At 38.1% G+C, this 13,970-nt stretch overlaps 2 protein-coding genes and 1 long non-coding RNA gene across 3 annotated transcripts; 1 reads left to right on the forward strand and 2 right to left on the reverse strand.

Moving 5' to 3' along the window:
- Positions 1 to 131: 131 nt before the first annotated feature.
- Positions 132 to 6,927, forward strand: LOC137955373 (uncharacterized). Its single transcript, XM_068802285.1, has 6 exons — positions 132 to 442; positions 2,233 to 2,464; positions 5,233 to 5,350; positions 6,022 to 6,092; positions 6,181 to 6,267; positions 6,344 to 6,927. Exons 2-6 carry the CDS (start codon positions 2,390 to 2,392, stop codon positions 6,587 to 6,589), a joined length of 597 nt encoding a protein of 198 aa, XP_068658386.1. The 5' UTR covers positions 132 to 442; positions 2,233 to 2,389; the 3' UTR covers positions 6,590 to 6,927.
- A 3,051-nt stretch (positions 6,928 to 9,978) lies between these two features.
- LOC137957120 (transcription repressor OFP6-like) lies at positions 9,979 to 10,850 on the reverse strand. Its single transcript, XM_068804842.1, has one exon. It carries the CDS (start codon positions 10,711 to 10,713, stop codon positions 10,132 to 10,134), a length of 582 nt encoding a protein of 193 aa, XP_068660943.1. The 5' UTR covers positions 10,714 to 10,850; the 3' UTR covers positions 9,979 to 10,131.
- Positions 10,851 to 13,253: 2,403 nt separating this feature from the next.
- On the reverse strand, positions 13,254 to 13,782 carry LOC137955282 (uncharacterized). The gene is made up of 3 exons (XR_011113135.1): positions 13,674 to 13,782; positions 13,491 to 13,555; positions 13,254 to 13,406 (listed from the first exon to the last, which is right to left on the reverse strand). It is a non-coding gene; the product is annotated as an uncharacterized lncRNA (long non-coding RNA).
- Positions 13,783 to 13,970: the final 188 nt, after the last annotated feature.

The following is a 13,970-nucleotide window of genomic DNA, read 5'->3' on the forward strand; positions in this document are numbered from 1 at the left end:
AGGATTAGGGCAATAAACAGGTGATAATAAAAGAAATGGATTTTTATTAATCTTTACGTTCATCTAATTAGGCCTTTAGTGCCGACGAGCGCAAGCATACTTTGAAAAACGCACGATTTTTTTTTTTCTGATCTGCGCTCTGTTCTCCCTCTCCGCCTCTCCCGAATTTTTTTGTCTCCCGCTCTCTTATTCCTCTCGTCTTCGCACTCCCTTCGGCTTCTTCTCCCTTCTCATCGTCTTCGCAGCCCCTCTCCCTGTCTCTATCGGCCTTCCTCTCCCTTCTCCCTCTCGCTCTTCTCTTTTCCCCTAAAAATCCACCCGATTTCCTTCGATTTAACCCATTTCGATCTCGATTTCCTTCGATTTCCCCATTTCAGCGTCAATTTATTCGATTCTACTTCGATTTCCACATTGGGTTTCGGTTTTCCCCAAATTTCAGAAGGTAACCTTAAACCCTAATTTTTTTATTATTAATTTACTGTTGTATTTTATTTAATCTTAATTTCTATGTGCGGTATTTGTATTTATTGTTTAGTTTCTGCATAATTTCGGGATATAGGGTTAGGGTTTATGGTATTTAGGGTTCAATTTCGTCTTTATGGTTTGGGGTCTAGGGTTTATGGTATTTAGGGTTCAATTTCGTCTTTATGGTTTGGGGTATAGGGTTTACGGTATTTAGAGTAAGGGTTAAGTTAGGGTATAATTTCGGGTTTAGGGTTTAGGATATAGGATTTAGGGTATTTAGAGTATGGTTACAGTAGGGTTTAGGGTATTTAGGGTTAGAGTTTGGGATTATAGGGTTTAGGGGCTAATGGAGTTAGGGTTTAGTGTTTAGGGGCTAATGTAGGGTGGGTTTAGGGTTTAGGGGCTAATGGAGGCTAAGGTTTAGGGTTTATGGGTGGGTTGAGTCCAATTCAAACTAGGCTGAGTCGCCTACACGGGCATCCATTAGCCAACGAAACCCGACCCCCATCTCTGACGAGGTATGGTTCGTAGTGACTGTGAAGTCATATGGGGCTCTACCACGGGTTTTTTACAAATTTTTTTAAGAATTGGGTCTTGGTGTAAACCCATAGTAAAAGGAATGATGTAAAAAAAGTGTTATGGTTGCAAAGGCATAAATTCCTCTCAATAATGGATTTCCTTGTACACTTTCTAACGATCACACTGATACAAAAAAATCGACAGTCCAGTGTGCTTTGTACATGGATACACTAGAAAGGTACATTCTCCTGTTGACTCAGGAATGAGATGTTTGTCTCACTTGCCAACACCAGTTAGGGAACTAGATTCACTGAAAGTTTCTGATGACAAGTAGACACTAGTTGATTTGACCACCTCTTCATGCTTCTTCAGGTGTGCTCATCCCTGTTGCTCAGTCTCCCTTCACCCCTCTGTCTCGGTTGGAATTGTATTATGGTTTAATGTAAGGTTTATCTTTTTAGGATTTATAGATTTTCTCTATCAACTCGATTATTTTACATTTTTATTAGTCTGGTTATTTACTAGGTTATTTATTACTTCCATTGATTATTATGGGTTTTGCTTCAGTATTGCTAATAGTAGTAGCATATTTGTGCCTTTGTTCAATCCTCATCTTAGGGACTCTCCTTGTTTGTTTATCTTCATTCTCTGCCTTTGGCCTTGATGTAAAAGCATTTTTTCCAAAAATAAAAAAATAGTGGTGTATATTTTTTTGTCATTGGAATTGAATTAGGTTTTGTATTTTAATTTGGTTACAATTTTCCTTCTCTGTAAACTGAGGCAATTGAAATTGGGTTGCAAAAAACAGTATTATTAATTGCAAATGCTTTTTTGTCCCGAATTTTTTTAGGTCTGTTCATGATGCGGCTCAACTGAGCTTTATATATTATTGGTTGGAACCCGTGACTGTATTAACTGGCTAGAGTTATCCACAAGGACTGTTCTCAATAATGGAGTTTGTTGCCTCAGGATAGGTAACAATTTTGATTTTCATGTATACAATAAGTCATTTACTTGTAAAACTATAATGATTTATTTCTTATACAATTTGACTCAACAATTTAAAAACCACTTGGATGACCTGTAGCTAAGAAATTTTACTGATTATTATTGCTTTTTCCTGGAAATTTTATGAATGGTTTGTTATAAGCTTTTTGAATAAAGAAACCTAACTTTGAGCCTTCTTCCCTTCTTCATCTCTTTCTTTATGAAACTAAAGCAATGACATGCTTGTCAAATCATCAGTAGGGGCAGATGTCTTAGTCTGGCTCTGAGACTAAGCAGAGAGGACAGAAATAGGGCTTTTACACTTGACAAGGCAACATGGGAAGTCCAGTTAATCGGTGAACAAGTTGAATTGTGGGGGATTTGGCTCTTCTCTTTGTGTGAAGAAAGAGTGGATAAAATGGTTAAACCAACTGCTGGCACTTCTGTTCATGAAGCAAACTACAAACGATCTGCGGAACGACAAAGTTTTCTGGTTGGCTACTACTTCTTACTGATGTCTTACTTACAGTATACTAGATGGATATGCTTTTATATTTTATTTATTTTAGATTGGATTTCTATTGAGGTGAAGGTTTAACTCTTTACTCTGTTATTAGTTGCACCCTTTGGGTCCTAGTAACTCTGTTAATCTTGATGTAGTTTTTTTTTATCGTATCTTTTGATATGTTTCCAACTCTTTTCAAATCATTAAACTAATCTGAAATAGTGAGGATATCTAGAATTGTATTTGTATTGATCAATTTGTATGGTGGAAGTAGGGATGACATCAAGCCAAACATGCATATGTTTGAGCTTGGTTTAATTTGAATATTTCGAGCTCGAGCTCATCTTCGAGCCTAAAATTGGAATCGAGCTCGAGTACCGAGTTTGAGATTGGGCTCAAGTTGGGTTCGAGCTCCAACATACATTTAAAACTACAAAAAAAAGTATAAAAAATAATAAAGAAAATATTGTGATGAACTTAGTACCATTGAACTATAAGTTATCACAGAGGGTCCAAAAGTTTGCAATGGAGCATACTAATGTATAATAACCAGCTTAATAGACCTAAAAGAAAGAACAAACAGCTCCATCAATAGTGTATATTCTATTGGCGAACAACAACGTTAGATGTTGAGGGACCCAAAAGGGCTAAACAATCAATCGTCTTTGAAGTTTGAGGTAAATAAGAGCAACTATCAACCAGCTGAAGAGGGAATTGACAAGAGTAATTAGAGTAAATAGTATTTTCATAAAAAAATCTATGCTAACGAGTCGGCTCACGAGCTAACAAGCCAAGCATGGAAAATCTTGAGTTTGGCTTGTTTTACTTAACGAGCCATATTTCAAATTTGAGCTCGAGCTGAGCTCAAGTAAAAACTGAACTATGCTGAGCTTTTTTTGAGCCGAGCACGAACAGTTTGCAAGCTAGTCTGGCTTGGTGCCACCCCTAGGTGGATGTAGTATTTAGTTCTGCTGTAAAAGAATATATATTTTTTGCATTTATTCTGCCAATTTTACATGGTAATAAAATACAATTAAACTATGGTATAGGGCCAATTTCCTCTACAAATTCTAATTACATCTCTTTAAAACATTTTTTTAGAATGGTGAATATTATTCAAGAGTCCAAGGGAAAAAGAGACAAAACTTAGTCCCCCTTCTTAACACCTTCGTAACGGTTATTTTGTTCTTTTACTGCCATAACAACTGTCGTTAGAACAAGGTAGGATCTGATATAACAGCTGCTTTTCAAGTGCTTTTAGTTGTCCAGTGCTTTATGTTGCTACGTTGTGGTCATGCATGGTGTTATTTTCTACCATGTGGATCTGGGATGCAGTGAGTGTGTGTTTCTGTAATCAACATGTCAAGAAATGTTATTTTCTGTTTTAAAAAACGACTTTGATGTACTGAAAGCTTTGAAAGAAACAAATAATAGGTTCCTAACTATAAGATTTGGCAACCTAAATATGCATATGCAATATGAACATACTTGCACTGTAAAATAAAAGAAGTCGCATGGCTGAATACAGAGGAAGCCCCATTCTTCTCCATCTTTTCTACTGGATGTATGTTGGCAGGGAATATGCTCACAGTATCCAGAAAAATGACAAATAAAATTAATTTTTTCCTCGGTTTAAGGCAGGTCATTTTACCCTTGTCCAGTTTCATATTTCATTCTTTATATGTTACATTCCATGAATTACATTATTTAGCTTTTTCTTTCTGAATCAGTTAGGTGTCGTCATGTTAGAATCATACATTTTTGCAAGTTGTAACCATGATCACAGAGGGTGATTGTGGCTTGTTAGTTCATTTGCTTTGCCATTAATAGTTTATACCCTTATTGTCTGTGTGTGGGGCACACTGTCAAATATCTCTCATTGGCCTAAGGTTCATGTCCACAAGCATTATCCAACCATTGCATACACCAAGCCCATGAAATAATTTTTCTTTTTTCTTTGCCTGCTCGCTTTTTTTCATTGCATGTCTGCTATAACTGAACTGGTAGCATTTGGAGCTGTGTTCTATGAAATATGCTGTAGATGGTACATCGTATGGACATATGGACACAAACCATACCAGTTTAGATGTCTGAAGAAAGAACGTGGGAACTTAATTTTTCAATATGTATTTTCAGTATAACATATTTGAGATGGGTTCAACTATCTCTACATGATAAGCTTGGTCTGAAACTGCTTAGGTTAGATTGCATAAACAGTTTCAAGATAGGAACCTGCCTTATTGGGATCTTGTAAAGGTTCAAACAAAAAAGTGGAAAGTATAAAAATGCTTGTTTAATTTGGATGTAGCAGCTAAATTTCTGAGGCTGAAAAAAATCACAGGCTAGTGAACCCTGTGGCATTTCCACCAGTTGGTTTTGGAAAGAAATTTTAGAGCATGTTGTACTTGGAGGAAATGGAGTACATGAGCATGTTACATGCTGAATGGACATTATGTATCAGTAAGTATAGTTAAAAAAGGTGCAACTTTTAAGGAGCTACTATTATTTTCCATTTATAGCACTGTAAGTCCTTGTGTAAGGAGCCATTAGATCTAACATTTCTAAAACTTAGGCTTTCCACTATTTTTAGTGCCTTTTTATTCTCTAAACCCTAAACCTTTTTATGCTCTCAAAAAAAAAAAATGAAAAAAAAAAGAAGGAAAAGAATTGTCTGAACTGTCGCATGAATCAATAATGGTATTGATGTTTTCAAATCAAACAATGAGCTGTTCATAGTTGTCTTTATTTTGTTGTAGTCATCAAGCATCAAGGATATGTATCAAGCTCCAACACGTAGAGAACCAACATCTCAACTGGACCCTGAGGATGAGGAATTGGACATGAGGAAGATATTGAAGGACATCCAAGGCTTAGGTATCATCTTTTTCAGAGAATGTTGGGTTGTGGATGAGGAAAAGTATTTCAACCTGTTAAAGAATGTTATGTCAGTAGTTATTGTTTGCTAAAAGCAGGCTGACCTACTATCTCTTGCTGTAAGAGGCCCCCTCAGTTTGTTCCTCTTGCTTGTGCTTTGGAATAAAGCTCGCCATTTTCAAAATCAAAAGTCAGTAATTATTGAATTCCTGAATATGATTGGTGCAGCCAATGAGCCAGCACAAGTACTCCCTTGCTTTTTAATTAGGTAATTAGAATTCTGTATCCCTGCTGCAACTTGAGGCTTCTTGATTTAACGGTAGCTTCTCTTCCGCCTCATTCATACATGATCAAGTAATAAAGATTAAAAGATAAAAGATCCTGTTGAGAGTCCATTAACTCTACTTGACCATTTTGTTGTACCTTAGAAACTATTTGTCTTCTCTTTTTCTGTCTAACCTACACCTTAGAAACTTGTGGAGCAAATAAAACTCTGATAGTCAAGCTGGAAGATATATAAACTGCACTTCGTAGACACTTCTGTGTTGGTGCATTAGAATAATTAGCAATCTTCATGCATATAAATATTTTCTTAGATTCAGAAAAATATTCACCTTATTCAGTCTCCACATTTATGAAAGTTGCATAGGGAATGACTTTTCTTCTTGTAGGTTCTTCACATATGAGCTGGAAAGAGAGGAAAAAGTTTGAAAACCAGAATGTAGTTGCACTGGGTGGGAAGGTGAAAGCATAGATGGTCCTTCAAGCTTTCACATACAGTTTCTACTAATATTAATTTTTCTTAATTTTTTGTTAATTGTTGTATGTAGCCTCCAAAGAAACAAAGAATTCCACTAAACATCGCCAGAAAGATGATGAAAAATGAGAAGCGCAAAGAACAGAAAAACTTGGCAGAGGTTATACCTCTAACGTGAACTCTTTCATCTACCAATCTTTAGAACAATGTGCTTCTTACCAAGATTCTGTTTCCAGGGGTTGATTCTTGAGCGATTTGGAAAGCACAGTAGTAGAAGTAATAAGCTGGACAAACGCAAGGCAGAAGACAGGGTGCTCAAGGCCACTGAGGGTCATTTCAGGAATGGTGTTTTGAATGTGAAGCGTCTTTTACAGCCAAGCATATCGTCCAGGGAAAATCATGACACTCCCTACGACAGCAAAGGCAAGAAAGGAAAGAAAGGGAAGAAAGGGAATGGAAAGAAGGGTAAGAAGAGGCATTGACAAATTATTTGGGTAGTTTCTACCCCTTTTAGGCATTTGGAGTCTGATAGATGCCGAGACATTTCTCAAGAGCTACAGAGAATTGATACCCAAAATTTTGTAGTAATGATTGGGTGATGCAGAAAGTTGGCAATATTGAATTTGGTCTATCTTGAAGGGATTTTGAAAATTGATTCATGTAGCTTCGATATGAATCTATATTGATAACTTATCCAGCGGAATAAACGGCGGTAGTAAGCAGGTGTATTATGAGGTCCAGTTGCCGCTGTATACATAGTGGCTCAAATCTGACAAGTTAACAGTAATTTATAGCGTGTTATCCACGAGATGAATTTTTACGCCTTGCCGGTGCATATGATTTATGTTGTCTATGCAGCAGCGTTTAGTTTTAAGGGGTCTTTATCTTGCCGTCATTGTAGGCACAACTACTGTTACCATTCTTTTTTTGAATTGGGTTTCTTTTCTCTATTAGCTATTTTTTTTTTATGCACTCTTGCCATTCTTGCAGCGGCTAACAGCCTCTGTTCTCCTTATATAGATGTTTTGATTCGTGAAATGGGAAACAGAGATTGAGCAGCACGAATGATTTGTAGCTAAAGATACAAATTTAAAACAGAAAATGAAAGGATTAAGGGGGGTGCGACGCCTTTTAATGATCAAGGGCGATGTTGTCTGTTTAAGACTGATAAGCAACGGTAAAACAGTGGTAAACTCTCTGCTTCAATAGATTTCGATGATGTTTCAATCAGGTCCCAAGATTGGGGTTGAGGCTTGAAACAGAGCCATGAGGTTCCTTAGGCCTCAACGCTCGTGACGATCATAGTTCCGTGCATAGTCTGCAAATGCCTCATTTTTTTCACTTTTCTTATCATATTAAATAATAAAAAACCCTTCAACACTCATTTTGCTTATATAAAATAGCAGACTTCGGCCAGTTTGGCACCTGTCTTGCGTGTAATCAATCAGTCAAACGATAGTGAACTATAGAGTATTCTGATCCAGAAGAGCTGCAGTGGATCTCACAATCCGAGTGTACGTCACAAACAGCTTTCGATACCCACTCCTGAGTTGACCTTGCTTTAAAAGACGAAACTTTTCGAAAGGCGAGTTAATTCCCTGGGACAAGATCAACGACATGAAAGCTTCCATGTCTTCTTAGTGGATTATACAAATAGCCGGTCTGGCCTTTTACTTTGATCCCTTGCCTTGTTTTTTGTCTACAACTCGCACAACTTACCTTTGAAATGTCTCAAGAGGATCAAAATATCCCAGTTTACAGGCCAGAAGGCCTCCTTTCTGATCTTTTTTTTGCCAATATCGAAAACGGTGACTGTTACATACCAGCGACCCATCATATGCTCTAGCTATCAAATCATTCTCCAACTTTTCCCCTTTTTAAAGTTGTCTAATATTGAAGTGCATTTATCCAGCAAGATGAAGTTGTGGATTATACACATAGCCCGTGTAGTCTTGTACTTTGTTCCCTTGCCCTGTTTTTTGTCTACAACTAGCTGTTGAAATGTCTCAGAGGATCAAAATATCCCAGGACCAGAAGGCAGTCTGATCTTCTTCTTTTTTCCAATATTGACAACAACAGTGACTATTATATACTAGCGACCATCATATGCTCTAGCTATCAAATCATTCTCCAACTTTTCCCCTTTTAAAGTTGTCTAATATCGATGTGCATTTATCGAGCAGGATAAAGTTGTGGGTTATACAAATAACCCGTCTGGCCTTGTACTTTGGTTCCTTGCCCTGCTTTTTGTCTACAACTCGCACAACTCACTGTTGAAATGTCTCAATAGGATCAAAATATCCCAGTTTACAGGCCAGAAAGGCCTCTCCTCTGATCTTTTTTTCTTCCAATATTGACAACAGTGACTGTTATATTCCAGCGACCCTTCATATGCTCTAGTTATCAAATCACTCTCCAACTTTTCCCCTTTTAAAGTTGTCTAATATTGATGTACATTTATCCAGCAAGATGAAGTTGTGGATTATACAAATAGCCCGTCTGGTCTTGTACTTTGGTCCTTTGCCCTGTTTTCTGTCTACAACTCGCACAACTCACTGTCGAAATGTCTCAGAGGATCAAAATATCCCAGTTTACTGGCCAGAAGACCTCTTCTCTGATCTTTTTTTCCCCCAATATTGACAACAGTGACTGTTATATACCAGCGACCTATCATGTGCTCTAGCTATCAAATCATTCTCCAACTTTTCCCCTTTTAAAGTTGTCTAATATTGATGTGCATTTATCCAGCAAGATGAAGTTGTGGAGACAACGAAAGGGTTCAAAATGTTCCCCACTTCGGCAGGGAGCTATGGCGACTGGCAGCTTTGCAGCGGGACTTTTTTATCTTCTTCCTGCAACTCACGTTAGGCTTCACCAGAAGGCAACAAAAAGGCTGATGAAGGGTCCACCCAGGAGAAGGTATGTAGAACTTTGCTGTCTTAAACAAAATAGATGGAATGAAATGCTTGCTTCTGAAGTGATCGCCACAAAGATGAGTGTAGATGTATTTGCAAGAGATTCTCTGGGTGAGTGCCCTGAGTTTTTGAACTGGTGGTTATGGTTCCTTATCATAAATTGATTGGTCAGTTTTGGTTTTCTGTCAAAACCTACCCCTGTTACCATTTGAGGTAGCTTTTAAGGAACTGTAATTTTGACAAGCACCTGAGCTTGCAGCTGATGTAGAATGAGACATCACATGAGAAGAGAGAGAGAGACAGAGTATAATCATGTTGCTCGGCTCTGAAGTGGTTTAAACTACGGATGCTTTACCGTCTGATGTAGAAGCAGATCTGCTTAATTTACCTTGTACATGAGCTTCTCACTGATCACACCAGCTAGTTGATTTCCATATTTCCCTAAATTTAATTAGAACTGGGTTCCTTAGGAATGCAGACAAGCGAATCCCCGAGTATCCTTACAAAATTGAAACTCGTAAAACAATAAATGCGCATTCAAACCATGAAAGATTGTCATCGTGTTCTGGTTAAAAGCAATGAAAACTAGTAGGCAAATGTTGTTGATGCATTGAAGTCGAATTAAGGGTGCGTATGCCTTCTGGGCCAACTTTCACCTGAAGAGTTAAAATTACTTTGCTTTGGCCTTGATGGCTGTCAGTAATTGACATCACTATTCATCATCTCTGGAAGTAAAACACCCAAAATCAATTACAACAAGCTGCGGCAAAATATAGATTGCAATTTCGCATTTATTAAGATTTTCTTTAACAGTATCTCAACTCTCAAAATGAGACGGAATCAAAGTCATCCAGCATGGGAACCTCGAATCCCTATGCCATCAGCATCGTTCAGAGAAACATCACCGTTGACATTAAAAACCAGACGGAGAAACACTTAAATGCAAATGTTGGAAAAATGGAGAGCGAAAATGTATGGAGAAGAAACGTTACTTCACTAAGAACCTCATTGAAAGCATTTTCTGGTACTCGTACATTTACATTAATGTATTCAAACTCCAACGTCTATCTTTTCTTGTTCGTCCACGCTAGCTTTTCCAATTTCCACGGTCATCCGAGATCTCCATACGTGCTACTCCCACGTGCCCGGGACCGTCCCCGGACGTCGAACTCCGCCCTCGGCGCCGAGTACACGCCGTTCCATATCTCCGTGAACGCCCGGATGATTATCTGGTGGTGCTGCGGCGAGTTCAGGGAGAGGAAGCAGTTGAGGAGCTCGCGAAGGTCGTCCCTCGCGTAAATCTCCTTTTCCAGGATCATCTGCAGCATCGATTGTCGGAAGTCGAGGTATGGGTCGTCGGACTCCTTCACGACGGCCACGCTTTCCCGTATTCTGCCGGACCTCTTCGCCGGGGGCTTGGAGGTCTTCCCTGGTTGATGGGGGTAATAATGCGGGGAGATGTCGAGGGAGACTGTACCCGTCGACTCCTCGTCGTTTTCGTCGATGGAGAGAGCGCCCTTCTCCCAGGAGCTTGAGGAGGATGCCTGGTAAACTTGGTTCCGCCGGCCGTATATGACCTTTGCCGGTTTGGGTTTCCAGTGGAAAACATCGGAGAGCTTTGGCCGCCGGCAGCCGCACCCGACGTTCACTACTACTGGTTTGCGCAGGAGCTTCCTTCTTGTTGAAGACATCTCATGGCAGTGAGAGAAGACGGAGAGAATTCAGAAGTTACAACAGAGAAAAAAAAAGAGGGAGATGAAGTAGTGTTCCCTGTGAGAGACCCTTTTTTTTCTGCTGGTTGCTTGAATGAAAGAGAGATTCAGTTGATGGGAAGGTTCTATTAATGCTGCATGTGAAGCCCGAGCTGGTGATACATCAGCTTTTATAGACCAAAAAATAATGAAAAATAACACATTTATTATTCGAATATAAAAAAAAAATAGACAGGAATAACCCCACACCTTTCTTATTCTGTAGCACAGGACCACAATGAATGCAGAAAAAGGCGATACGTATCGGACTGTGACAAAGTCAATGAATCAGTTTATGGGTATCAATGTAATTGCATAGCCTTCACGTTATTTAATTTAGATTCCTCTCATCTCTCAACGATTTTCCTTGAACCGCATGGATCCTTATATTCCCAAATGGCTAATAATCTGATGGAGGGTGTACGTTCCCAAAGGCGGTAAGCGGTCGAGTGGGACCCATCTTTATCTTTGAAAAATCCATACTTCTCGGCGGCAGGGGCACACAAATGCATGGTGGACCATTCCAAGATCCGTTGTCTAAGATATGTATTTAAAATTGAGACACATGCACTTATCTAATGCCGATAAAATAAAAGCTTAGAGCATAGACTTTCATTTCATTAAGCGTCCGAGTTTGACCAAGAAAGTATGTGATTTGAACAATGGCTTTTTAATGTAAATCAGTAGCTACAAGGTTTTCAATGCAGAATCAGCCGTGGAAGTTATTAGCGCTGAGACAATAATGTTTAGAACAACTTTCTTTGATTAATTAATAAACATACTACACTTTTCGTGGCTCCTATGACCAGTCCACTGGTTCTCAGGGCACTTGCAATAAAATCGGGAACACGAGCCTTCTGTAATCCTCATCTTTTCTCTGTCTCGCTTTTTTTTCCACCAAAATGGCCCCCAGTACTCTGACATCGATTAATATTCCAGCAGTTATTTGTAATCAAATTTTTATAATGTTGACATGTCATATTACCAGGATTCATATTTGGAACTAGAGAATTAAAGCTGTTTTGAAATGAGTATCATAGCAGACCAAAGAATCCAATAAAAAATGCTCATTTTACAAAATCCAACCTAAGGTCAGTTCGGTTCTTGATCAAGCCCACTAAAAAAATGGGTCACCCAAATGGAACCAGCTTGTGGATTCATAGATAGACTGGGCTACACACCTCTGACTAGTCATGACACACACACACACCTTTATGCACGTCATGCTTGTTTTATTGTGTAAGGCAGCCCTTTAGGCACTCTTTATGGCACAATAGCATAACAAGAGTCTGCAGCGCTCCATCGAGAAGTAGAGCAAAAAATGAGCAATGCCCCTCAATTATGACTAGATAATACAAAGGTTTTGACTTTATCTCCAAGTAAACATTGTAAATAAAATAAGATATGAAGAATCCAATTAGCTACCTCTCTGAATTCCATCGTTGCCATTATAAAAGATATTCTGCATTGTCTTGTACTGACATGAGCAACACTTAAAGTCAATAGCTAGAATTTGTTCTCCAAGTTTCAATGAAATAAAGGAAACGGTTAGATCTCCAAGTGAAAATAAAAACAATAGAAAAGAAGCAATAGCCATTATCTTCATGTAAATATGCAAATTCGTGTACTATAACAGAAAGAAGACGTGACCCATAAATGATCCTTTGGGGAACAAAAATTGTCTTGATGTTACATCATAAAAAAGGAAATTGAGCATCTTAAATGTACAAGAGGCACCTCCATAATGCATTACTTTATGACAACTATGCATTTGATAACACTTTCTTCAGGTCTGTTCTTGTAAGTACTTCCAAAGGCTTAAGCGGAAGAACCAAATAGATGAGGCTGTGGTAGGCATTGAATTCGAATTCTTAGAATTCCATCACTCACCAAACTAGTAAGTCCAGGTGAGAGCAGAATTGTCATAGTACTGGGTCACAGCAGTAATTGAAACTCAATTTGCAAAGTTTTGTTTCTTTTCTATATGAAAAGAAATTTATTTTAGCAAGGAAAGAGAAAACTCTTTTCTTTCTCATTTCTCTTTCATTCTCTTCCCTATTACTTCAGCCTCTTTCTTTCATTCTATTCCTTCTCTCTGTTGGAACTTGTAATTTCAGACATTGAAACTCTGTATTCTGGAAGACATAGCACCAAAATCTAAATCTTGATAATGGAACTCCTGTATATATATTCCTATATTCTAACTCCACCCCCACTATAATATCCATCATCTTTGTTTATAAAACAATTGCCACTATAACCTTAATGGTTTCTGATTCAAAAGAATGGCTCTTTGATCAAACATGAAGTCACTTTGAAGAAGTATCAGAGGAAAAAGATCCTAATGGATCACCTTCAAGGACTTAAAGACCAGTTTACTTTTGAGATAATAAATTAACAAACTTTCATACACATGAAGATTTTACATGGAAATACCTGTCTACCTTTTTGATATGTGAAATATGAAGATAAAACAAGAAAAAATTAGGATACATCATGAAAAGCAGAGAAAGGAGCCAACCCAAAAAATAAAAAAGCAAAGCATTTCCTGTTATGGATGCATTTCCTTCAAATAATCTGTACACTGCTTCCACAAAGTCTTTGTAGAATGAAACAACACCTGTCTTAGTGACCTAACAAGTAGCATCATATTATCAGACATAAATTTCTGTACAAGGAAAGGTCATTGCATAAAATCCACAAGAATTTCACGTTACCAGGAATAAACAAAACATGCACTGAGGGGACTTCTGAGCTTATCTCAAGCAGTTTAATTGTAAAGCTGCAAAAGAAACCAATTAACCTAGTTCATCATAGTTTCAAGTGCTGAAAAAAGTAAATAGAAAAAAATTAAGAATAATAAACTAACCTAAAAGAATGAAAGAAAACTAGAACCACACCTAGATACATTGCACAGTCTATTTGTAGCTTGATGTCTTGTTTCAGACTGTAGAGAAGCTCCTCCATCCATTGGGATACTATAAAACTCAGAGCAGAAACCACCCCAAATGTTTTACCAGGTCAAAAAAAAGAAGACCGAGTGGTGATATTAAACAGTTTGGAACCAATGAAAATGCACCATTTCCACTGCATTTATGCATTTATGTCATGGTGGTGTGAAACAACTTGCCAACGATATGCACAATCTGAGCTTAGATGAGGGAAAGAGAGGGAGGATATAACGAATACAATAGAAA

Source organism: Aristolochia californica, unplaced genomic scaffold, assembly GCF_029961685.1.
Source record: "Aristolochia californica isolate CCGP_79_NKW_82.1479 unplaced genomic scaffold, dmAriCali1.0.hap1 SCAF_2, whole genome shotgun sequence".
Lineage (NCBI taxonomy): Eukaryota > Viridiplantae > Streptophyta > Magnoliopsida > Piperales > Aristolochiaceae > Aristolochia > Aristolochia californica.